At 39.2% G+C, this 26930-nt stretch overlaps 1 protein-coding gene across 3 annotated transcripts in view; it reads right to left on the reverse strand.

Annotated features, from left to right (window-relative positions):
* SPON1 (spondin 1) overlaps positions 1 to 26930 on the reverse strand; it is a 747780-nt gene that overhangs the window by 398687 nt on the left and 322163 nt on the right. For all 3 annotated transcript variants that reach the window (XM_053720284.1, XM_053720283.1, XM_053720285.1), the window contains one exon: positions 3508 to 3656. In XM_053720284.1, coding sequence (XP_053576259.1) covers positions 3508 to 3656 — 149 coding nt within the window. The remainder of the gene's footprint in view (positions 1 to 3507; positions 3657 to 26930) is intronic.

Genomic DNA, 26930 nt, shown 5'->3' on the forward strand with positions numbered 1-26930 from the left:
AACCTGACTCATGGCAAATATAAGTACAATACATATATTTAGAACTTTACATAAATGCATAAAGTGCCAAACCATAGCTGAGGTGTCTTAAGTAATAAAAAACATACTTACCAAAAGACACCCATCCACATATAGCAGATAGCCAAACCAGTACTAAAACAGTTATTAGTAGAGGTAATGGTAAATTGAGAGTATATTGTGGATCTGAAAAGGGAGGTAGGAGATGAATCTCTACGACCGATAACAGAGAACCTATGAAATAGACCCCCGTTAGGGAAATCATCGTATTCAAATAAGTGATACTCCCTTCACGTCCCTCTGACATTCGCTGTACTCTGAGAGGAATCGGGCTTCAATAATGCTGAGAAGAGCATATCAACGTAGAAATCTTAGCACAAACTTACTTCACCACCTCCATAGGAGGCAAAGTTTGTAAAACTGAATTGTGGGTGTGGTGAGGGGTGTATTTATAGGCATTTTGAGGTTTGGGAAACTTTGCCCCTCCTGGTAGGATTGTATATCCCATATGTCACTAGCTCATAGACTCTTGCCAATTACATGAAAGAAACTGTATGTTCTTTCGAAGATTTGACCCATAACGTTAGAGGTATTGAAGATGGGATGCGGTGAAGGCTCATTTTTTTTGTGGATCTAAGGTATGGGATAAAGTTTTCCTGGGTGTTGACTGTCCCTTTAACAAATTAAGTCATTACCAGATGGTAGCGCTGTGGAATCTGTTGGCGCTCTACAAATAACTTATAATAATAATAATAACAAGCACTCTTAGAAACTCTCTAAGCAAGTGCTGTGTTGAAAATGCGGGTGCAAGGTGCATACTTAAATATACGTTTGAAACAGCTATAACTTTTATTAGAAGCATTTTTGCTAATTCATGTATATTACAAAAATGCTTCTATTCATAACTGAAATGCACCCATGTGGATTCCAATTTTGGCTGGAATTTCCCTTTAACATGCCCCCAGCACCAGCTTAAAAGAATACAGAGAAGCTGATTGCTGTATATGCACTTTTTTACAGTAAAACTCATACAAAGAATAAACACACTAATCATTAACTCTAAATATTCAAAGTTTGATTCTATGGAAGTGTAAAAGGTGCAATTAAGCAGTTACATTATCCTACAAAACTTTTGTTAAACAAATTAAAAAATGTTGAGGATATGCCGAGGATAAACATAGGAGAAGAAGATTTTTCAATATTTATTTATAAATCAGAAACTGCTTCTTTAGCCTCTCACTTGTTCAGGATGATTGACATATGGCATTGCAGAAGAGATCTCTTGTGCAGTCTTAAAGGCACACTCAAGTCAAAATAAACTTTTATGATTTAGAAAGAGCATGCAGTTTTAAGACACTTTCCAATTTATTTCCATTATCAAATTTTTTAATATTTAAACTTTTGGAGAACAAGATCATATTGAGCATGTGCACAAGCTCACAGGGTATACTAGTCTGTGATTGGCTGATGTCTGTCACATGATACAAGGGGGGCCGGAAAATAAGAGAAAAAAAAATTGTCCGAAAAAAATCAACTGCTTATTTGAAATTCAGAGTATGTGTTCAATTATTGTCTTTTTATTATATATTTCTTAATGCACTGTAATTCTACTGCATTGAGTAGTCCTTTAAAGGGACAGTCTAGTATAAATTAAACTTTCATTATTCAGATAGGACTGAATTTACTTTTATCATCAAATTTGCTTTTTTCTCTTGGTATTCTTAGTTTAAACTAAACATAGGTAGGCTCATATGCTAATTTCTAAGCCTCTGAGGGCTGCCTCTTATCACATGCTTTGTAAATCTCTTTTCAACACAAAGAGACAGAAAGTACACGTGGGCCATATAGATAACACTGTGTTCAGGCACAGGGGGTTATTTAAGATTCAGCACAACACAATGCTAAATGCAAGACAATAGAAAATAAACAGTCACAGTCATGTGATCAGGGGGTTGGAAGAAGGTTCTCTATTTGAGAACTTGTCCATCTGCAACCCTAAAATAAATCCCCATAATGTTGCTTTAATATTGAGCCACAGTAGATTGCTTCTCTAAACTTTTAGTAAAAGTTGTGTACCATTTCTAAATAAAGCCCTCATAAAAACAATGCTATTAATATGTTTATTGTTCACAACTTGCAATTTATAAACAAGGATGGAACATTAGACCAACAATCACTATCATTTTTTTATTTTGGTGTAAATTCCACCAAAAATCATATAAATGCAGCAATGTTATCTTATTTTTTTGAATAACATTTACAGTAGTTTTGGGTATTTTCATGTTTTCTTTTTTTTTTTACAATTTTAAAACCCTCTTTAAAAAAAAACCTAGCAGATCAGGTCTGTATTTAACATTCTTTTGTACAATCATCTCTAGGGTAGAAACACAATGCTTGGAGCTAGCTGAGCACACCTGGTGAGCCAATGACAAGCAGCATATGTGTGTAGCAACCAATGAAGAACTAATTCCTAGAGCATTGGCACTTTGCAAGGTGAAACACAGACACTGGAAATCTGCAGGTGGAAGTGTTTTAAACCTTCCAACTTATGAAAATTCTGTTGGATCCTGGAAGGTTGGGAGGTTGGGAGCTCTATCAAGCTTTCGTCTGCAGTTTCTAGGCATCCAGGGTTTTAAGGGACTACCCTCAACTACATGCCAGGATATGCCTCTCTTACACCCAAACATGCCCACAGCCTGTCCACTCAGGAAATGCACATCCACGTCCCACACCGTGACCTTATCCCACCCATCTTGGTTCCAGTGGGCCTCTGTCCACAAGTTCCCTGAGTCTGTCCACAAGTTCCCTGAGTCTGTCCACAAGTTCCCTCCTTTACCCATGCCAGAAAGCCTCCGGGATTGTTGGGAGCTATGAAAACACAGTTATATGCAAGCAACAGTGCAACAATAAAAAGCTGTGACAAATTAGAGTGTTTTCTCTTTGTATTTTTATGTTCCATTAAAAAGACTCTGCTGTCCTTGTTTCTTACAGTTTCAAACTTGCAATTGATATAAAGCACCATTAAATGCAGTCGAATGGCACAGTCAACAAACGGATAAAAATAAAAAGTCACAGTGCTCAGTCTGAATTTCAAATAAACAGTAAAAGTTTTTTTTCTGACCAATTTCAAAAGATCCTTCAATTTCCCTGCCCCTTGTATCATGTGACAGCCATCAGCGAATCACAGACTTGCATATGTATAAACTGTAAATTCTTCTCCCAATGCTCAATAGAAGTTGGTGCCTCAGAAATTGTGCATATAAAAGGTCTGCATACAATTTGATAACAGCTTGAAACTGGATATTTTAAAAATTGCATGCTCTCTCTGAATCATGGAAGTTGACTTCAGTTTCTCTTTAAACAAACTTGAAATTTATCATGCCATAGAATATTTTTGCACAGGAATTCTGATGGATAAGAGTGGAAAGCTATAAATTCTAGGCTTATTCTATAACGAATGACAGATAATAAATTATCAGTGTTTCTTACCTTCTGCCGGATTTCTTCTTCCATTTTGACTGGAGATCCAAACTCAGCTACCTGTTTAACGCCTTCACTGGCGTATCCACCATATTCCCACAAAACATATTCCTTCGAGTGGGACCCTCCGATAATTGCTGACCAGTGATTGGCTCGTCCTTCCAGAAAGAGAAACAGAAACATGATAAATGTAGTGCAGCCTTATTTTATTTTAATTATTGTTCCTGTACTGAATAAACATACCGTGAGAGTTGTCCATATTAACTAATCAGTATTAGATACCAAAGTGTTAGTTGTACACAAAAATACACTTCTTGTTAAGTTAACTTTAAATTTAAACACATTTTACGTAACTTCATACAAAAACTATTTTCAACATACTTAACTGCTGTTTCAAAAGTGCGATTAAAACAAAAAGGAGGGGGGAGATCTTAGGGACCTATTATCTAAAAGGTCTCTGAGCTTGTGAGATTCTCTAATAAATCTCACTAGTACTAAGAAGCCGCTGTTGTAATTCTATAAAAGCTGTTTTTGCCTTAAGAACATTCGGTGAGATTACGAGTTTTGCTGTAACAGGGGTGCGGTGCTAACGAGCAGTTTTCCCTCACCGCTCACCTACAGACAACGCTGGTATTACAGGTTTTTACAAACCCGGCGTTAGCCGCAGAAAAGTGAACGGAGAGCAAAATTTTGCTCCCCATCTCACCTCAGTACCAGCGCTGCTTACGTTAGCAGTAAGCAGGTAAAACGTGCTTGTGCACGATTTCCCCATACGAATCAATGGGGAGAGCCGACTGAAAAAAAAAACCTAACACCTGCAAAAATGCAGCGTAAAGCTCCTAACGCAGCCCCATTGATTCCTATGGGGAAATAAAATGTATGTCTACACCTAACACCCTAACATGAACCCCGAGTCTAAACACCCCTAATCTTACATTTATTAACCCCTAATCTGCCGCCCCCAATGTCGCCGACACCTGCATTATATTATTAACCCCTAATCTTCCGCTCCGGACACCGCCGCCACCTACATTATATGTATTAACCCATAATCTGCTGCCCTCAACATCGCCGACACCTACATTATATTTATTAACCCCTAATCTGCCTAATAAAAATAAATCCTAAAATAGCTACAATGTAATTATTAGTTATATTGTAGCTATCTTAGGGTTTATTTTACAGGTAAGTATTTAGTTTTAAATATGAATAATTTAGTTAATGATAGTTATTTTATTTAGATTTATTTAAATTATATTTAAGTTAGGGGGTGTTAGGGTTAGACTTAGATTTAGGGGTTAATAACTTTAATATAGTGGCAGCGACATTGGGGGCAGCAGATTAGGGGTTAATAAATGTAGGTAGGTGTTGGCGATGTTAGGGATGGCAGATTAGGGGTTAATAATATTTATCTAGTGTTTGCGATGTGGGAGTGCGGTGGTATAGGGGTTAATATATTATAGTGACGGTGATGTCCGGTTCGGCAGATTAGGGGTTAAAAAAATTATTTTATGTTTAGTGCGATGTGGGGGGGGGGGCTTCAGTTTAGGGGTTAATAGGTAGTTTATGGATGTTAATGTACTTTTTAGCACTTTAGTTAAGAGTTTTATGCTACAGCATTAGCCCATAAAACTCTTAACTACTGACTTTTAAATGCGGTACCAGTCTTGACAGGAGAGGCTGTACCGCTCACTTTTTGTCAGACTCGTAATACCAGTGTTATGCAAGTCCCATTGAAAATATAGGATACACAATTGACGTAAGTGGATTTGCGGTATTTTCGAGTCTGACCAAAAAAGTGAACGGTGAGCCTGTCATTTCAAGACTTGTAATACCAGCGGGCGTTAAAAAGCAGCGTTGGGACCTCTCAACGCTGCTTTTTAAGGCTAATGCAAGACTCGTAATCTAGCCGAGTGTGTTTTGCAAGTGGTGCCCCCTGATTCAGACAGGTCATACAATTTAAAAACAGTTTCCAATTTACTTCTATTATTTAATTTGCTTCTTTTCCCTGATATTCTGTGTTGAGGACATATCTAGGTAGGTGTCCGGAGCACTATATGACAGGAAATAGGGCAAATGGATAATATTCTTGCAAAAGTGTTGCCATATAGTTCTCCAGACATGTGCACGTGCCTGAGCTTTAGTCCCAGGTTTTCAAAAAAAAGATACCACGAAAACAAAGACAAATTATTAATAGAAGTAAATTAGAAAGTTGTTTAAAATTGCATGGTCTATGTGACTCATAAAATAAACATTTTGGGTTACATATCCCTTTAAAGGGATACTGAACCCAAATTTTTTCTTTCATGATTCAGATAGAGCATGCGATTTTAAGCAACTTTCTAATTTACTCCTATTATCAATTTTTCTTTGTTCTCTTGCTATCTTTATTAAAAAAAGAAGGCATCTAAGCTTTTTTTTGGGTTCAGAACTCTGGGTAGCACTTTTTTTTATTGGTGGATGAATTTATCCACCAATCAGCAAGGACAACCCAGGCTGTTCACAAAAAATGGTCCGGTATCTAAACCTACATTCTTGCATTTCAAATAAAGATACCAAGAGAATGAAGAAAATTTGATAATAGGAGTAAATTAGAAAGTTGCTTAAAATGTCATGCTCTATCTGAATCACAAAAGAAAAAAATTGGGTTCAGTGTCCCTTTAAGTATGTGAAGTCAATGCATATATTTCAATAGGGTTCACAAAAAAATCAATAAAAAAAAATCATATTAAATTAATAAATAAAATATTGAAATAAAAAGCATTAAAAATCATAAAACTTGTATTTCAATTTGTATGGAGATTACACAAGGACAATATACTGTTTAATGCATACAGACTAAACCATTTGGCTGGTGTAAATGTTCTTACTTCCACATTTAGTTTTATAATTGCATGGAAATGTCAGGTGTTAATAAGCTTAACCCCACCTTCACTTTAATTTATTGTTCAGCATTGTAGTACTTTTCACAAGAACGAATATGTTGCTAAGCAACTCTAACTCAATTGAATAAAAATAATTATTTTGTGTTTACCTTCATAACCTGTTATCAGCTCAGCTGCCATAGACACACATATATTTCAACATTTTTCAACAAACATATTAAATGTCAAACTCCTATGTTTAGTTAATATAGTTTTCTTTGTGGTTGTAAGCAATATTTAATTTATATAATTAGGAAGATTTCACATTTGGTAATACTAATTGTAAAATACATTTTGACACTTTTTGCCTAGTAAATACAGCATTTAAAGGGACACTGAACCCCCCCAAAAAATATTTCCTGATTCAGATAAAGCATGCAATTTTAAGCAACTTTCTAATTTACTCCTATTATCATTTTTTATTAATTATGTTGCTATCTTTATTTGAAAAGCAAGCATGTAAGTTTAGATGCCGGCCCATTTTTGGTTCACAACTTAGGTTGTTCTTGCTGATTGACTGACATTTAGCCACCACCAATTAACAAGTGCTATCCAGGGTACTTAACCTAAAATTGTCTGGCTCCTTAGCTTAGATGCCTTCTTTTTCAAATAAAGATAGCACAGGAACAAAGAAAAAATGATAATAGGAGTAAAATAGAAAGTTGCTTAAAATGTTATGCTCTATCTGAATCATGAAAGAAAACATTTGGGTTTAGTATCCCTCTAAGTTTAATCCATTAACGACAGCAAGCCCCATAATTAATGGTCTTATTATAGGTTAGTGCAAAACAAAAATCTGACAGTTTTCTAAGCTGCCAAAGATGGTGTTATCCATTTCAGTTGTGGACCAGCCAGAATTAATAGCAGCAATCAGTCTTTTTGTATAACTGCTGATAATAGATAAAAACTCAAAGAGCCAGGTACTAGTTGGCACACTCTCCAAAAAAGGTATCTGGCAAATCTGCCAATCAGCAGATGCAGAGAGTCCCAGTGCAGCAGCTGATTGGTTGATACACCTGCATCCATTTATAGGTGCAATTCTGGAGCAAACCAGGTAAGAAGTTTTTTGTGTTTAATTTAATAAGGGGAAGTTTATTAAATAATAAAACTCTGTCACAAAAAAAGAGTATTTTTACTATTATACATCTGTAGAATTTAGTTTATTTCAATAATAACTAGTTTTTAATGTTAGAGTATTTTTGATTGTCACATTCAATTTCAGGAGAAAACATTTTACAGTCGTTAAATGTAATATTTCTTGACAAAATTAATATTTGGTAACAATTTTTTAAGTCATATTTATTCAATAAAAACAGTTTAATGTGTCAAAAGCAACCATTCACCATCCCATCACATACATTTATTAATATAAATACAATTATTGAACTAAGGTCCTATTTGTTATAGAAACATGTTCAATAGTGCAAGAAACATACATTTTCCTTTAATATGACTGATTCAGTATTTAAAATAGTTAAAGAGTAATTTAGCATGTTCCATATATTATGTCCAAACCCTTGTAAGCCTCTGAGAGCATATTACATGAAGAGTGACAAAGTAGAGCTTGGCATTACTCCTACATAAATATACAAAGCCAAAGGAAGAAGTTAATAAGATGAGATTGAAAATGTGAATGGATCTAAAAGTTCCTATTCAAATTAATAGTCACTTAAAGTGACATTAATCTCACAGCATATATGAACAATTAAACACTGCTATTATTATTCGCATAGGTTGCCAAAATCCTCCAAAACGATAGAACATAGGTGCATTATGCCATGGTACAATTTACGGAAAAGCATCTACAAAAATGATGAGGTGCTCGCGAGCCATGACTGTGAGCTACTCCAGAATACTGGTCCCTTTGTAAAAAGGTAATATATAGAAGTAGGTAATATAAATGTAATACACAGGACAAGTGGTCTTATAAAGCTTCATGCTAAACGGGGTACAAGAACAGCTCATAGGAAAGAGGGGGTTCTGAGATGATGAAATAAATAGTGAAAAACTGGTTGTAACTATCCCTAAATATTAATGTCTTTGGTAACACTTGAAGCTCTAAATGCTTGAATCAAGTCTTATAAAGTAAGGCAGAAAAGTACACAAAATAGGTGCAGTTCTAAAAAAGTATTTTTGGTGGTAACTCGAGATGGTGACAAGATTGGGTGAAAGAAGGTTTTTGGCAAAGCTAAAGAAGGGTGCAGCATTATTTAGGGCCATGTATGGTAGGGTCAGGATTTTGAATTTTATATTTATGGCTCAAGGAAGCCAGAAGAGGGATTAGTAGAGAGGAGGAGCAGAAGAGGAGCATAGTTGAGGAGCGTTTTCTAATGGGGAACAGTCTGGCAGATGCATTGTTGATAGGGACAAATGGTAGTTTTGAAGACTTGAGAGGAAGGCATTTCAATAGTCAAGATGCAAAATGATGAGAACATGTAATATAATCTTGGCTGTGTTTTGTATAAGGAAGTTTCAATTTTCAGAGACTTTTTAAGTGCTAGCCTCTGGATTTTGGTAACAAATGATAATTCTTAGTCAATATTGCTTTAAGACAGTGGGGATGAGGGGATGGTGTGGTTGTTTTAAATGCCTGATAATTTGAATAAGCCTTTTTTTTGTCTATTGAATAACTTCACTTTCTATGTTCTAATGTTAAAGGGACAGTATAGTCCAAAATAAACTTTCATGATACAAATAGGGCATGTAATTTTAAACAACTTTTCAATTTACTTTTATCACCAATTTTGCTTTGTTCTCTTGGTATTCTTAGTTGAAAGCTAAACCTTGGAGATTCATATGCTAATTTCTAAGACCTTAGAGGCCGTCTCTAATCTGAATGCATTTTGACAGTTTTTCAGCACTAGAGGGCGTTAGTTCATGTGTGTCATATAGATAACACTGTGCTCACGCACGTGGAGTTACCTAGGAGTCAATTAATAACATAAATTATGCTTACCTGATAATTTCATTTTCTTCTGATAGAAAGAGTCCACAGCAGCATTCATTACTTTTGGGAAATAAGAACCTAGCCACCAGGAGGAGGCAAAGACACCCCAGCCAAAGGCTAAAATACTCCTCGCACTTCCCTCATCCCCCAGTCATTCTGCAGAGGAACAAGGAACAGCAAGAAATATCAGGGTGAAACGGTGCCAGAAAAATATAAGGACGCCCCACAGATTAAGGGTAGGGTGCTGTGGACTCTTTACATCAGAAGAAAATGAAATTATCAGGTAAGCATAATTTATGTTTTTCTTCTTAAATGGAAAGAGTCCACAGCAGCATTATTTACTTTTGGGAAATCAATACCCAAGCTAAAGAAGACACTGAATGCCAAGATGGGAGGGTACATAGGTGGCCCAAACTGAGGCCACCAGACCTGAACCACAACCCAACAAAAAATCCCGCTTCCTCGAAGCCGAGAAAAATTTGAAGAAAAATTTGAAGAAAAGCCCCGGTGACACTGACTCGCCGTCAATCCAGAGGCAAACAAGAGACCGCAAATGGACTCGACTGAGCCAACAATCATCCAAGAGATACCATCGCCCCAATAAACAGTTCCTCCAACCACCCTAAGCTCCAGGAGCAAGGCAAGGAACCAAAGAAACGAAAAGGTTCCTTTAATACGACAGAAAACACCTCAAGTGTGTGAAGACCTGGCTCATGGAGACAAAAATGGATCCAAACCGAGAATAATGCCACACCACATGAAGCGAAAAAATGGAATAATCTGGACACAGAAATAGGAAACCTCTCCCCAATATCCTGCAAGCAAGGATGTAACAGAAGACGCGAAGTCCTCTCTGCGCCCACCCATAGAATAACAAAGTATTCAACATGAAAATGTGCAATAGACCCAAGAAAAAACCTCAGGATCAACAACACCGTGTCCGTGTAAGATGACGATACCAAAGAGCTTGCAAGGAATTAAGAAGCAGTCCACAGTAAGTGTACTGTGTAAAAACAATCTCTCAACAGAGGGCATTCTCTCAGCAACCTAAGCCGCCCAACCTACACTTAGGCCCCTAAAAAGGAGAACACAAGCCTCCATCAAGGCCTCCCAAGAAGGAGAATATACCCTGGGAATCTGAAGGTAAAGAAAACCATCTCCTGTGTAGGAACAAGGAGAAAGAGAAAACCTCTCCCTGCATACTGAACTAACAAGCTTTCACAGACAAGGGATACCTCGATCCCTAGACCGCTCGAACATTTTTTTATTAAGAAAGCTGCCACAGTGGGATTCAAACTCTAAGCCTTTAGCTTACTAGGCAGGGTAGTTATCCCTTAGGCCACTAAGTCCTGTCTGCAGACCCATACCTAGCTGGATCAACCCAGCCACACAGATCCAGTACAGAAACAAAAAGAATCCTGAAACTGATACAGGAACGAGCGAAGAGATGGAAGGACCATCTCACCAGAGTACAAGGACAACCCGACTCTGACCCCAGATAAGGCCTTAAACTGATAAGTATCTATCAAAACAAGGCCCACAATCTGCTTAGAACCGGAAAGGCCCCAGGTGGACCACCTCCACCCTATGCCTCCCAACCTTAAGAAGTCCTAAACAAAAAAGGACCTCATCTCCAAAGAAAGTTTAATAGTCCATATAAAAGGGAAAGAACCGGAAAGAACAACAATGACCCAAAGGTCCGAACCACCAGTTAAGTGGGTATAAAAACCCAAACGTAAATATCCTAGAAGAGGACCCCCTTACAGGTCGCATGCCAAACACAGGCATAGCCGACCCCAATGACCTGCAAAACAGAAATCCATGGGGACACTAGCAATCGACCAGGGAATTGCAACCCTAAGGAGCAACAGAAGTTGGAAACCCACGCCAGCAGTAGAGTCGAAACCCACACTCAAAGGTGCTAGCCACCCAGGAACTCCCAGATGACATGGGATACTCTGTAAGGAGTAATAAATATTGGAATACCAGGCCGAATCTGACCCGGACAGGTAGATAAATCAAGGACACAGCCCAAGTTCCCACTACCAGAGAACACTCCGACTAATCCTGAGATCCCAGAATCCAAAATAGGATTAGGAAAAAGGAGCAGAGTCTCTGAAGGAAAATAATTCCAGGCATCTAATAGTTCAGGCAGTCTCACCCTAGAACTAAACACCCCAACTGGCCAAAAGTCAGACAAAAAGGGGAATGGACAAATATCCTAAATTTGGATAACGAAAGACTTGCAGGCCCCGACTAAAAAAGGGACCATCCCTAGCTAAAGTTCCACGCTCCAAGGAGCTGGGCCAGAAGTCGTATAAAGGGACCTTTTAGTCACAGGACAACAGCAGGGAACCTTGAAGTCCACAAAACCTTACTAGCCGGGCTAGGCTCTCCATTACCTCCACACAGGCAGAGGGTACAGAGAAAATAAGGTGTTAAACTTTCCCAGCTCCGGGAAACCCTGAGCTAGACAAGTCCCCACAGGGATCAACCATCATCCAGGACGCTGATCCCCAAAAGGGTATCTGACTCACCTGGAGACATGAAAAGAAACCTAAAGGTCTCAACATTTGGACAGACCATACCATCCAAGAATAAAAACTGCATCTAGACACTAGAACAGCAGACACATCCCCTTTAAGGAGTGCAGAGCTGCAACAATTCTTATAGAAAACCCTCCACAAGCTGAACAGCTTATCCAGAAGCCGTAGGATCCAGTCCTAATAGGACCATCCTGAAGCCTTAAACTGAAGGCAAACCACTCAAACAGCGGTAATGGGACCGAAGTCCGCCCACCCTCCCCCACCTGGAGGAGGCACACAAGGCTCTGATGAAATATGACAGATAGTGACACAACGGAACACTCTCACCTACAACTAGAAGCTATAAGGACCGATTAAATCCTTCCCACCTCAGGAACCCTCAGGTTCCTCTCGAATGCTGCAGTGGAACATGAAAAAATGATAAACTGAGCATTCAGCGCTGCTACCAAACCACAGTCAAAACAGCGCCACGTGTCTGAGCAGCTGCAAGACCGGACGAACCCAAACAGGGCCAGCCCATATTAAGGGTCCTAACCAGCAAGCTTCATAAACTCTCCCTCATAGGGGAAAAGGAAAAACAGACATTTTAAACATAAGACTAATGTCCAACAACTTCCACAGAAGTAACCAAGAGTATCAATCCCAGATGGTTTCCGAAGAAAACAAAAACAAATAAAAGACATCCATCGGATATAACTAAAATATTGAGAGTTAAAACCCCAAAAAAAGGCCTACCCGTCAGACCAGCCATATGGAGCCCCATCTCATAACTGGGAAAGAAACTCAAATAAAGATAATAGGAGATTACCTCATACCCATATGTCTAACGTTTAGTACCATTCAAACCATCGGACTGAAAATTCCCATATCTATGTATGATAGGGTCATTCAGTGACTCAAACAGATAGCTGAGCAATACACAAAGGCGCAATCCGGTACCGAAATGCACAACACTCCGGAACAGAAACCTTAGGATACTGCGGAGGCCCACCCCAAGGTGGAATACCCGGGACAACAGGGCACAAGCACATTCTTAAAGAAATGTTTGGACTGTGTAGATGAGCCATCGCCAACATTATCTGAAAGTGAAAGCATGCTGCAAGTTCTCGGGGGAACACACCACCCCGCATGGAGGAACTATAAACTGAGTTACCCGCATGTGTAAGAGGAACATTAGGTAGGGATTAGGATCTTGCTCCTTGGGACACAGGACCCCCAGAGGCAGATGGCTCAGCAGCCCCCTGATTCCCCGAGCCCGAGGAACCGGGTGCTCCCAGATGGCAAATGGAACAAGAATGGTTGACAGGAGTCAACGAGGCTAAATCGGATTCGTCACCTGACACCAAATCTGAATCAGATATTACAATTGTGTCAGTATCCAAATCCTCCGTATCTGAATCTGAAATGATCATAGGCTCAGCATCAAAATCCCCCAAAGCTTTAGGAAGGGATAGCAATATGGACTACTCAGTAACAACAAAATGGCACCTGACACCACCAATGGCTGGGGCACTCACCACCTCCTATGACCAGACCCACGTGGACTAGAATAAATCTCAGACGCCACATGGTCGGGAATGCGGAAATGGGAACAGAGCATAACCACGCCCGGATACAGGGTGAACCGTATAGTCCAAAAAGTGCGTACAGCCAACAGGCCACGTCACTACCAAAGGCCTCTAAGTTCCAACCACGAGCCCATAACCTCACACATATGCAGGATGATTCACATAACAAACATGATTATAAACCCCAATGTCCCATAACCCCCCTCAGGAGATATTAACCCTCGATTCCAAGATCAAACGGAGACTCACTGAGACCCATTTTTAAAAGTTAAACCCGCGAGGAGCTTTAGCCACACAGGAAACATCACATTACAGTACATTGCATAAAGTAAAATGAAACGATCTTACCGGAATCAATGTCGTGGAACAGGAACACGGCCTTTCAAGTGTGAAGAATAGTAGCATCGCTTCCGCCATGGACTTGAGAGAAGAAAGCAGGCAGCAAAATGAAGTTCGACAATGCTGATTGCTTGAGGAGCTGTTAATCTTAGTTGGGATGGTTTCGCAGAAAGAAACTTCCTGCATCTCCGGACTCTAACTTTCATCCAAGCCCTCACTGAGAGGCTAACACGATTACTAAAAACTTCCGTCCCATGCCGAAGAGTACTACCCACCATAAGAGACAAAAACAAAAATTAAAAAATTCTGACACATCTCTGCCAACCTCCTGAGATGAAAGGCAAAGAATGACTGGGGGATGAGGGGAGTGGGTGGAGTATTTAAGCCTTTGGCTGGGGTGTCTTTGCCTCCTCCTGGTGACCAGGTTCTTATTTCCCAAAAGTAATGAATGCTGCTGTGGACTCTTTCCATTTAAGAAGAAAAAGGGGGCAGTTTGCAGAGGCTTAGATACAAGGCAATCACAGGGGTAAATGTATTAACAGAACTGTGTTGGTTATGCAAAACAAGAGAATGGGTAATTATCTTTCTTTTAAAACAATAACAATTCAGACTGTCCCTTTAAACGTAATTATATGCAGTGTGAATGTATTACTTATTGAAAATAAATTTGAAAGAGCACTCATGCTCATGACTGGCAAACCTTTGATTTTTTACTTATTTCCACAGCCAGGATAAGCATAAGATCTGTTCTTCCAGCTGCTCTCTCCATAAGGCAGAGCTCCTACCTCTCAGTAATATTAATGAGAAGCGATTATTCTGTCCATTACCTACATATAACAAAAACAACAACTGTAGTGCTAATCAGAAAATATAACAGGTTTCCACTCAATTGGAATGCATGAATTTTGTGCCTTGTAAAAACTGAAATCTGAAGATAGCAATGGCTGATTGATAATTAATGAAAAATGTGTCACTGCAAGGTTCTTAAGGCAAGTTGAGTCATTGCAGAAATGAAAGGGGCATTTTAGTGCAAAAAACATAATTTATGTAAGAACTTACCTGATAAATTCATTTCTTTCATATTAGCAAGAGTCCATGAGCTAGTGACGTATGGGATATACATTCCTACCAGGAGGGGCAAAGTTTCCCAAACCTCAAAATGCCTACAAATACACCCCTCACCACACCCACAAATCAGTTTAACTAATAGCCAAGAAGTGGGGTGATAAGAAAAAAGTGTGAAAGCATAAAAAATAAGGAATTGGAATAATTGTGCTTTATACAAAAAAATCATAACCACCACAAAAAGGGTTGGCCTCATGGACTCTTGCTAATATGAAAGAAATGAATTTATCAGGTAAGTTCTTACATAAATTATGTTTTCTTTCATGTAATTAGCAAGAGTCCATGAGCTAGTGACGTATGGGATAATGACTACCCAAGATGTTGATCTTTCCACGCAAGAGTCACTAGAGAGGGAGGGATAAAATAAAGACAGCCAATTCCGCTGAAAAATAATCCACACCCAAAATAATTTAAATTTTATAATGAAAAAAACTGAAAATATAAGCAGAAGATTCAAACTGAAACAGCTGCCTGAAGTACTTTTCTACCAAAAACAGCTTCAGAAGAAGAAAACACATCAAAATGGTAGAATTTAGTAAAAGTATGCAAAGAAGACCAAGTTGCTGCTTTGCAAATCTGATCAACCGAAGCTTCATTCCTAAACGCCCAGGAAGTAGAAACTGACCTAGTAGAATGAGCTGTAATCCTTTGAGGCAGAGTTTTACCCGACTCAACATAAGCATGATGGATTAAAGATTTCAACCAAGATGCCAAAGAAATGGCAGAGGCCTTCTGACCTTTCCTAGAACCGGAAAAGATAACAAATAGACTAGAAGTCTTTCGGAAAGTCTTAGTAGCTTCAACATAATATTTCAAAGCTCTAACTACATCCAAAGAATGGAATGATTTCTCCTTAGAATTCATAGGATTAGGACATAATGAAGGAACCACAATTTCTCTACTAATGTTGTTGGAATTCACAACATAGGTAAAAATTCAAAAGAAGTTCGCAACACCGCCTTATCCTGGTGAAAAATCAGAAAAGGAGATTCACAAGAAAGAGCAGATAATTCAGAAACTCTTCTGGCAGAAGATATGGCCAAAAGAAACAAAACTTTCCAAGAAAGTAATTTAATGTCCAATGAATGCATAGGTTCAAATGGAGGAGCTTGAAGAGCCCCCAGAACCAAATTCAAACTCGAAGGAGGAGAAATTGACTTAATAACAGGTTTTATACGAACCAAAGCTTGTACAAAACAATGAATATCAGGAAGAATAGCAATCTTTCTGTGAAAAAGAACAGAAAGAGCAGAGATTTGTCCTTTCAAGGAACTTGCGGACAAACCTTTATCTAAACCATCCTGAAGAAACTGTAAAATTCTCAGAATTCTAAAAGAATGCCAGAAAAAATGATGAGAAAGACACCAAGAAATATAAGTCTTCCAGACTCTATAATATAGATACAGATTTACGAGCCTGTAACATAGAATTAATCACAGAGTCAGAGAAACCTCTTTGACTAAGAATCAAGCGTTCAATCTCCATACCTTTAAATTTAAGGATTTGAGATCCTGATGGAAAAAAGGACCTTTCGACAGAAGGTCTGGTCTTAACGGAAGAGTCCACGGTCAGCAAGAAGCCATCCGGACAAGATCCGCATACCAAAACCTGTGAGGCCATGCTGGAGCTACCAGCAGAACAAACGAGCATTCCTTCAGAATCTTGGAGATCACTCTTGGAAGAAGAACTAGAGGCGGAAAGATATAGGCAGGATGATACTTCCAAGGAAGTGACAATGCATCCACTGCTTCCGCTTGAGGATCCCTGGATCTGGACAGATACCTGGGAAGTTTATTGTTTAGATGAGAGGCCATCAGATCTATTTCTGGAAGTCCCCACATTTGAACAATCTGAAGAAATACCTCTGGGTGAAGAGACCATTCGCCCGGATGCAACATTTGGCGACTGAGATAATCCGCTTCCCAATTGTCTATACCTGGGATATGAACCGCAGAAACTAGACAGGAGCTGGATTCCGCCCAAACCAGAATTCAAGATACTTCTTTCATAGCTAGAGGACTGTGAGTCCCTCCTTGATGATTGATGTATGCCACAGTTGTGACATTGTCTGTCTGAAAACAAATGAACGATTCTCTCTTCAGAAGAGGCCAAGACTGAAGAGCTCTGAAAATTGCATGGAGTTCCAAAATATTGATCGGTAATCTCACCTCCTGAGATTCCCAAACCCCTTGTGCCGTCAGAGACCCCCACACAGCTCCCCAACCTGTAAGACTTGCATCTGTTGAAATTACAGTCCAGGTCGGAAGAACAAAAGAAGCCCCCTGAACTAAACGATGGTGATCTGTCCACCACGTCAGAGAGTGTCGTACAATCGGAATATGCAGATATGCATCCTGAAAATCTATTGTAGACATATAATGCCCTTGCTGAACAAAAGGCAGGATAGTCCTTACAGTTACCATTTTGAATGTTGGTATCCTTACATAACGATTCAATATTTTTAGATCCAGAACTGGTCTGAAGGAATTCTCCTTCTTTGGTACAATGAAGAGATTTGAATAAAACCCCATCCCCTGTTCCAGAACTGGAACTGGCATAATTACTCAAGCTAACTCTAGATCTGAAACACATTTCAGAAATGCTTGAGCCTTCGCTGGATTTATTGGGACACGGGAAAGAAAAAATCTCTTTGCAGGAGGTCTTATCTTGAAACCAATTCTGTACCCTTCTGAAATAATGTTCTGAATCCAAAGATTGTGAACGGAATTGATCCAAATTTCTTTGAAAAAAACATAATTTATGTAAGAACTTACCTGATAAATTAATTTCTTTCATATTAGCAAGAGTCCATGAGCTAGTGACGTATGGGATATACATTCCTACCAGGAGGGGCAAAGTTTCCCAAACCTCAAAATGCCTATAAATACACCCCTCACCACACCCACAATTCAGTTTAACGAATAGCCAAGAAGTGGGGTGATAAAAAAGTGCGAAAGCATATAAAAAAAGGAATTGGAATAATTGTGCTTTATACAAAATCAAAACCACCACAAAAAAGGGCGGGCCTCATGGACTCTTGCTAATATGAAAGAAATGAATTTATCAGGTAAGTTCTTACATAAATTATGTTTTCTTTCATGTAATTAGCAAGAGTCCATGAGCTAGTGACGTATGGGATAATGATTACCCAAGATGTGGATCTTTCCACACAAGAGTCACTAGAGAGGGAGGGATAAAATAAAGACAGCCAATTCCTGCTGAAAATAATCCACACCCAAAATAAAGTTTAATGAAAAACATAAGCAGAAGATTCAAACTGAAACCGCTGCCTGAAGTACTTTTCTACCAAAAACTGCTTCAGAAGAAGAAAATACATCAAAATGGTAGAATTTAGTAAAAGTATGCAAAGAGGACCAAGTTGCTGCTTTGCAAATCTGATCGATCGAAGCTTCATTCCTAAACGCCCAGGAAGTAGAAACTGACCTAGTAGAATGAGCTGTAATCCTCTGAGGCGGAGTTTTACCCGACTCAACATAGGCAAGATGAATTAAAGATTTCAACCAAGATGCCAAAGAAATGGCAGAAGCTTTCTGGCCTTTTCTAGAACCGGAAAAGATAACAAATAGACTAGAAGTCTTTCGGAAAGATTTAGTAGCTTCAACATAATATTTCAAAGCTCTAACAACATCCAAAGAATGCAACGATTTCTCCTTAGAATTCTTAGGATTAGGACATAATGAAGGAACCACAATTTCTCTACTAATGTTGTTGGAATTCACAACTTTAGGTAAAAATTCAAAAGAAGTTCGCAACACCGTCTTATCCTGATGAAAAATCAGAAAAGGAGACTCACAAGAAAGAGCAGATAATTCAGAAACTCTTCTGGCAGAAGAGATGGCCAAAAGGAACAAAACTTTCCAAGAAAGTAATTTAATGTCCAATGAATGCATAGGTTCAAATGGAGGAGCTTGAAGAGCCCCCAGAACCAAATTCAAACTCCAAGGAGGAGAAATTGACTTAATGACAGGTTTTATACGAACCAAAGCTTGTACAAAACAATGAATATCAGGAAGAATAGCAATCTTTCTGTGAAAAAGAACAGAAAGAGCAGAGATTTGTCCTTTCAAGGAACTTGCGGACAAACCCTTATCTAAACCATCCTGAAGAAACTGTAATATTCTCGGTATTCTAAAAGAATGCCAAGAAAAATGATGAGAAAGACACCAAGAAATATAAGTCTTCCAGACTCTATAATATATCTCTCTAGATACAGATTTACGAGCCTGTAACATAGTATTAATCACAGAGTCAGAGAAACCTCTTTGACCAAGAATCAAGCGTTCAATCTCCATACCTTTAAATTTAAGGATTTCAGATCCTGATGGAAAAAAGGACCTTGAGACAGAAGGTCTGGTCTTAACGGAAGAGTCCACGGTTGGCAAGAGGCCATCCGGACAAGATCCGCATACCAAAACCTGTGAGGCCATGCCGTAGCTACCAGCAGAACAAACGAGCATTCCTTCAGAATCTTGGAGATTACTCTTGGAAGAAGAACTAGAGGCGGAAAGATATAGGCAGGATGATACTTCCAAGGAAGTGATAATGCATCCACTGCCTCCGCCTGAGGATCCCGGGATCTGGACAGATACCTGGGAAGTTTCTTTTTTAGATGAGACGCCATCAGATCTATTTCTGGAAGTTCCCACATTTAAACAATCTAGAGAAATATCTCTGGGTGAAGAGACCATTCGCCCGGATGCAACGTTTGGCGACTGAGATAATCCGCTTCCCAATTGTCTATACCTGGGATATGAACCGCAGAGATTAGACAGGAGCTGGATTCCGCCCAAACCAAAATTCGAGATACTTCTTTCATAGCCAGAGGACTGTGAGTCCCTCCTTGATGATTGATGTATGCCACAGTTGTGACATTGTCTGTCTGAAAACAAATGAACGATTCTCTCTTCAGAAGAGGCCAAAACTGAAGAGCTCTGAAAATTGCACGGAGTTCCAAAATATTGATCGGTAATCTCACCTCCTGAGATTCCCAAACTCCTTGTGCCGTCAGAGATCCCCACACAGCTCCCCAACCTGTGAGACTTGCATCTGTTGAAATTACAGTCCAGGTCGGAAGCACAAAAGAAGCCCCCTGAATTAAACGATGGTGATCTGTCCACCACATTAGAGAGTGTCGAACAATCGGTTTTAAAGATATTAATTGAGATATCTTTGTGTAATCCTTGCACCATTGATTCAGCATACAGAGCTGAAGAGGTCGCATGTGAAAATGAGCAAAGGGGATCGCGTCCGATGCAGCAGTCATAAGACCTAGAATTTCCATGCATAAGGCTACCGAAGGGAATGATTGTGACTGAAGGTTTCGACAAGCTGCAATCAATTTTAGACGTCTCTTGTCTGTTAAAGACAGAGTCATGGACACTGAATCTATCTGGAAACCCAGAAAGGTTACCCTTGTCTGAGGAATCAAAGAACTTTTTGGTAAATTGATCCTCCAACCATGATCTTGAAGAAACAACACAAGTCGATTCGTATGAGATTCTGCTAAATGTAAAGACTGAGCAAGTACCAAGATATCATCCAAATATGGAAATACCACAATACCCTGTTCTCTGATTACAGACAGAAGGGCACCGAGAACCTTTGTAAAAATTCTTGGAGCTGTAGCTAGGCCAAACGGTAGAGCCACAAACTGGTAATGCTTGTCCCTTCTGAAATAATGTTCTGAATCCAAAGATTGTGAACAGAATTGATCCAAATTTCTTTGAAAAAACGTAACCTGCCCCCTACCAGCTGAGCTGGAATGAGGGCCGCACCTTCATGTAGACTTAGAAGCAGGCTTTGCCTTTCTAGCAGGCTTGGATTTATTCCAGACTGGAGATGGTTTCCAAACTGAAACTGCTCCTGAGGATGAAGGATCAGGCTTTCGTTCTTTGTTGAAATGAAAGGAACGAAAACGATTATTAGCCCTGTTTTTACCTTTAGATTTTTTATCCTGTGGTAAAAAAGTTCCTTTCCCACCAGTAACAGTTGAGATAATAGAATCCAACTGAGAACCAAATAATTTGTTACCCTGGAAAGAAATGGAAAGTAGAGTTGATTTAGAAGCCATATCAGCATTCCAAGTCTTAAGCCATAAAGCTCTTCTAGCTAAAATAGCTAGAGACATAAACCTGACATCAACTCTGATAATATCAAAAATGGCATCACAGATAAAATTATTAGCATGCTGAAGAAGAATAATAATATCATGAGAATCATGATTTGTTACTTGTTGCGCTAAAGTTTCCAACCAAAAAGTTGAAGCTGCAGCAACATCAGCCAAAGATATAGCAGGTCTAAGAAGATTACCTGAACACAGATAAGCTATTCTTAGAAAGGATTCAATCTTCCTATCTAAAGGATCTTTAAACGAAGTACCATCTGACGTAGGAATGGTAGTACGTTTAGCAAGGGTAGAAATAGCCCCATCAACTTTAGGGATTTTGTCCCAAAAATCTAACCTGTCAGACGGTACAGGATATAATTGCTTAAAACGTTTAGAAGGAGTAAATGAATTACCCAATTTATCCCATTCTTTGGAAATTACTGCAGAAATAGCATTAGGAACAGGAAAAACTTCTGGAATAACCACAGGAGATTTAAATACCTTATCTAAACGTTTAGAATTAGTATCAAGAGGACCAGAATCCTCTATTTCTAAAGCAATTAATACTTCTTTAAGTAAAGAACGAATAAATTCCATTTTAAATAAATATGAAGATTTATCAGCATCAATCTCTGAAACAGAATCCTCTGAACCAGAAGAGTCATCAGAATCAGAATGATGATGTTCATTTAAAAATTCATCTGTAGGGAGAGAAGTTTTAAAAGATTTTTTACGTTTACTAGAAGGAGAAATAACAGACACTGGCCTAGATTTGGAGTTTGGCGGTAGCCGTCAAAACCAGCGTTAGAGGCTCCTAACGCTGGTTTTGGCCGCCCGCTGGTATTTGGAGTCAGTGATTAAAGGGTCTAACGCTCACTTTTCAGCCGCGACTTTTCCATACCGCAGATCCCCCTACGCCATTTGCGTATCCTATATTTTCAATGGGATCTTTCTAACGCCGGTATTTAGAGTCGTTTCTGAAGTGAGCGTTAGAGCTCTAACGACAAAACTCCAGCCGCCTGAAAATAGCAGGAGTTAAGACCTTTCTGGCTAACGCCGGTTTATAAAGCTCTTAACTACTGTACCCTAAAGTACACTAACACCCATAAACTACCTATGTAACCCTAAACCCGAGCTCCCCCCACATCGCCGCCACTCGATTAAAATTTTTAACCCCTAATCTGCCGACCGCCACCTACGTTATACTTATGTACCCCTAATCTGCTGCCCCTAACCCCGCCGACCCCTGTATTACATTTATTAACCCCTAACCTGCCCCCCACAACATCGCCGCCAGCTACTTAAAATAATTAACCCCTAATCTTCTGACCGCAAAGCGCCGCCACCTACGTTATCCCTATGTACCCCTAATCTGCTACCCCTATATTATATTTATTAACCCCTAATCTGCCCCCCTCAACGTCGCCGACACCTGCCTACACTTATTAACCCCTAATCTGCCGAGCGGACCTGAGCGCTACTATAATAAAGTTATTAACCCCTAACCCGCCTCACTAACCCTATCATAAATAGTATTAACCCCTAATCTGCCCTCCCTAACATCGCCGACACCTACCTTCAATTATTAACCCCTAATCTGCCGACCGGAGCTCACCGCTATTCAAATAAATGTATTAACCCCTAAAGCTAAGTCTAACCCTAACACTAACACCCCCCTAAGTTAAATATAATTTACATCTAACGAAATTAATTAACTCTTATTAAATAAATTATTCCTATTTAAAGCTAAATACTTACCTGTAAAATAAATCCTAATATAGCTACAATATAAATTATAATTATATTATAGCTATTTTAGGATTAATATTTATTTTACAGGCAACTTGGTATTTATTTTAACTAGGTACAATAGCTATTAAATAGTTAAGAACTATTTAATAGCTACCTAGTTAAAATAATAACAAATTTACCTGTAAAATAAATCCTAACCTAAGATATAATTAAACCTAACACTACCCTATCAATAAATTAATTAAATAAACTACCTACAATTACCTACAATTAACCTAACACTACACTATCAATACATTAATTAAACACAATTGCTACAAATAAATACAATTAAATAAACTAGCTAAAGTACAAAAAATAAAAAAGAACTAAGTTACAAAAAATAAAAAAATATTTACAAACATAAGAAAAATATTACAACAATTTTAAACTAATTACACCTACTCTAAGCCCCCTAATAAAATAACAAAGGCCCCCAAAATAAAAAATTCCCTACCCTATTCTAAATTAAAAAAGTTACAAGCTCTTTTACCTTACCAGCCCTGAACAGGGCCCTTTGCGGGGCATGCCCCAAGAATTTCAGCTCTTTTGCCTGTAAAAGAATAAATACAATACCCCCCCCCCAACATTACAACCCACCACCCACATACCCCTAATCTTACCCAAACCCCCCTTAAATAAACCTAACACTAAGCCCCTGAAGATCTTCCTACCTTGTCTTCACCATCCAGGTATCACCGATCCGTCCTGGCTCCAACATCTTCATCCAACCCAAGCGGGGGTTGGCGATCCATCATCCGGTGCTGAAGAGGTCCAGAAGAGGCTCCAAAGTCTTCCTCCTATCCGGCAAGAAGAGGACATCCGGACCGGCAAACATCTTCTCCAAGCGGCATCTTCGATCTTCTTCCATCCGGTGCGGAGCGGGTCCATCTTGAAGCAGGCGACGCAGATCCATCCTCTTCTTCCGTTGTCTCCCGACTAATGACGGTTCCTTTAAGGGACGTCATCCAAGATGGCGTCACTCGAATTCCGATTGGCTGATAGGATTCTATCAGCCAATCGGAATTAAGGTAGGAATTTTCTGATTGGCTGATGGAATCAGCCAATCAGAATCAAGTTCAATCCGATTGGCTGATCCAATCAGCCAATCAGATTGAGCTCGCATTCTATTGGCTGTTCCGATCAGCCAATAGAATGCGAGCTCAATCTGATTGGCTGATTGGATCAGCCAATCGGATTGAACTTGATTCTGATTGGCTGATTCCATCAGCCAATCAGAAAATTCCTACCTTAATTCCGATTGGCTGATAGAATCCTATCAGCCAATCGGAATTCGAGGGACGCCATCTTGGATGACGTCCCTTAAAGGAACAGTCATTCGTCGTTCAGTCGTCAGGCCGGATGGATGTTCCGCGCTGGAGGTCTTCAGGATCCTGCCGCTTCGCTCCGGATGGAAGACCATAGAAGATGCCGCCTGGATGATGACTTCAATCGGATGGAAGATCCTCTTCTGCCCCGCTTGGATGAAGACTTTGACCGGATCATGGACCTCTTCAGCCCCCCGCTTGGGCTTGGATCAGGACATCGGAGGAGCTCTTCAGGACGGATCGGTGAACCTGGTATGGTGAAGATAAGGTAGGAAGATCTTCAGGGGCTTAGTGTTAGGTTTATTTAAGGGGGGTTTGGGTTAGATTAGGGGTATGTGGGTGGTGGGTTGTAATGTTCGGGGGCTTGGGTATTGTATTTTTTCTTTTACAGGCAAAAGAGCTGAAATTCTTGGGGCATGCCCCGCAAAGGGCCCTGTTCAGGGCTGGTAAGGTAAAAGAGCTTGTAACTTTTTTAATTTAGAATAGGGTAGGGAATTTTTTATTTTGGGGGGCTTTGTTATTTTATTAGGGGGCTTAGAGTAGGTGTAATTAGTTTAAAATTGTTGTAATATTTTTCTTATGTTTGTAAATATTTTTTTATTTTTTGTAACTTAGTTCTTTTTTATTTTTTGTACTTTAGCTAGTTTATTTAATTGTATTTATTTGTAGGAATTGTGTTTAATTAATTTATTGATAGTGTAGTGTTAGGTTAATTGTAGGTAATTGTAGGTAGTTTATTTAATTATTTTATTGATAGGGTAGTGTTAGGTTTAATTATATCTTAGGTTAGGATTTATTTTACAGGTAAATTTGTTATTATTTTAACTAGGTAACTATTAAATAGTTCTTAACTATTTAATAGCTATTGTACCTAGTTAAAATAAATACCAAGTTGCCTGTAAAATAAATATTAATCCTAAAATAGCTATAATATAATTATAATTTATATTGTAGCTATATTAGGATTTATTTTACAGGTAAGTATTTAGCTTTAAATAGGAATCATTTATTTAATAAGAGTTAATTTATTTCGTTAGATGTAAATTATATTTAAGTTAGGGGGGGGTGTTAGGGTTAGACTTAGCTTTAGGGGTTAATCAATTTATTAGAATAGCGGTGAGCTCCACTCGGCAGATTAGGGGTTGATAATTGAAGGTAGGTGTCGGCGATGTTAGGGAGGGCAGATTAGGGGTTAATACTATTTATGATAGGGTTAGTGAGGCGGATTAGGGGTTAATAACTTTATTATAGTAGCGCTCAGGTCCGCTCGGCAGATTAGGGGTTAATAAGTGTAGGCAGGTGTCGGCGACGTTGAGGGGGACAGATTAGGGGTTAATAAATATAATATAGGGGTCGGCGATGTTAGGGCAGCAGATTAGGGGTACATAGGGATAACGTAGGTTGCGGCGGTTTACGGAGCGGCAGATTAGGGGTTAAAAAAATATGCAGGGGTCAGCGATAGCGGGGGCGGCAGATTAGGGGTTAATAAGTGTAAGGTTAGGGGTGCTTAGACTCGGGGTACATGTTAGAGTGTTAGGTGCAGACGTAGGAAGTGTTTCTCCATAGGAAACAATGGGGCTGCGTTAGGAGCTGAACGCTGCTTTTTTGCAGGTGTTAGGTTTTTTTTCAGCTCAAACAGCCCCATTGTTTTCTATGGGAGAATCGTGCACGAGCACGTTTTTGAGGCCGGCCGCGTCCGTAAGCAACTCTGGTATCGAGAGTTGCATTTGCGGTAAAAATGCTCTACGCTCCTTTTTTGGAGCCTAACGCAGCATTTGTTTAAACTCTCAATACCAGAGTTAAATTTATGGTGCGGACAGAAAAAAGCCCGCGGAGCGTTAACAGCCCTTTTACCGCCAAACTCCAAATCTAGGCCATAGCCTTCTTGATGGATTCAGAAACAAAATCTCTTATGTTATCAGGAACATTCTGCACCTTAGATGTTGAAGGAACTGCAACAGACAATGGTACTTTACTAAAGGAAATATTATCTGCATTAACAAGTTTGTCATGACAATTAATACAAACAACAGCCGGAGGAATAGCTACCAAAAGTTTACAGCAGATACACTTAGCTTTGGTAGATCCAGCACTAGACAGCGATTTTCCTGTAGTATCTTCTGACTCAGATGCAACGTGAGACATCTTGCAATATGTAAGAGAAAAAACAACATATAAAGCAAAATTGATCAAATTCCTTAAATGACAGTTTCAGGAATGGGAAAAAATGCCAAAGAACAAGCTTCTAGCAACCAGAAGCAATGAAAAATGAGACTTAAATAATGTGGAGAAAAAAGCGACGCCCATATTTTTTAGCGCCAAATAAGACGCCCACATTATTTGGCGCCTAAATGCTTTTGGCGCCAAAAATGACGCCACATCCGGAACGCCGACATTTTTGGCGCAAAATAACGTCAAAAAATGACGCAACTTCCGGCGACACGTATGACACCGGAAACGGAAAAGAATTTTTGCGCCAAAAAAGTCTGCGCCAAGAATGACGCAATAAAATGAAGCATTTTCAGCCCCCGCGAGCCTAACAGCCCACAGGGAAAAAAAGAGTAAAATTTTTGAAGGTAAGAAAAAAATGAATAATTCAAATGCATAAACCCAAAAATGAAACTGACTGTCTGAAAAATAAGGAAAGTTGAACATTCTGAGTCAAGGCAAATAAATGTTTGAATACATATATTTAGAACTTTATAAACAAAGTGCCCAACCATAGCTTAGAGTGTCA

The sequence above is a fragment of the Bombina bombina genome, chromosome 7, assembly GCF_027579735.1.
Source record: "Bombina bombina isolate aBomBom1 chromosome 7, aBomBom1.pri, whole genome shotgun sequence".
In the NCBI taxonomy this organism is placed as follows: domain Eukaryota; kingdom Metazoa; phylum Chordata; class Amphibia; order Anura; family Bombinatoridae; genus Bombina; species Bombina bombina.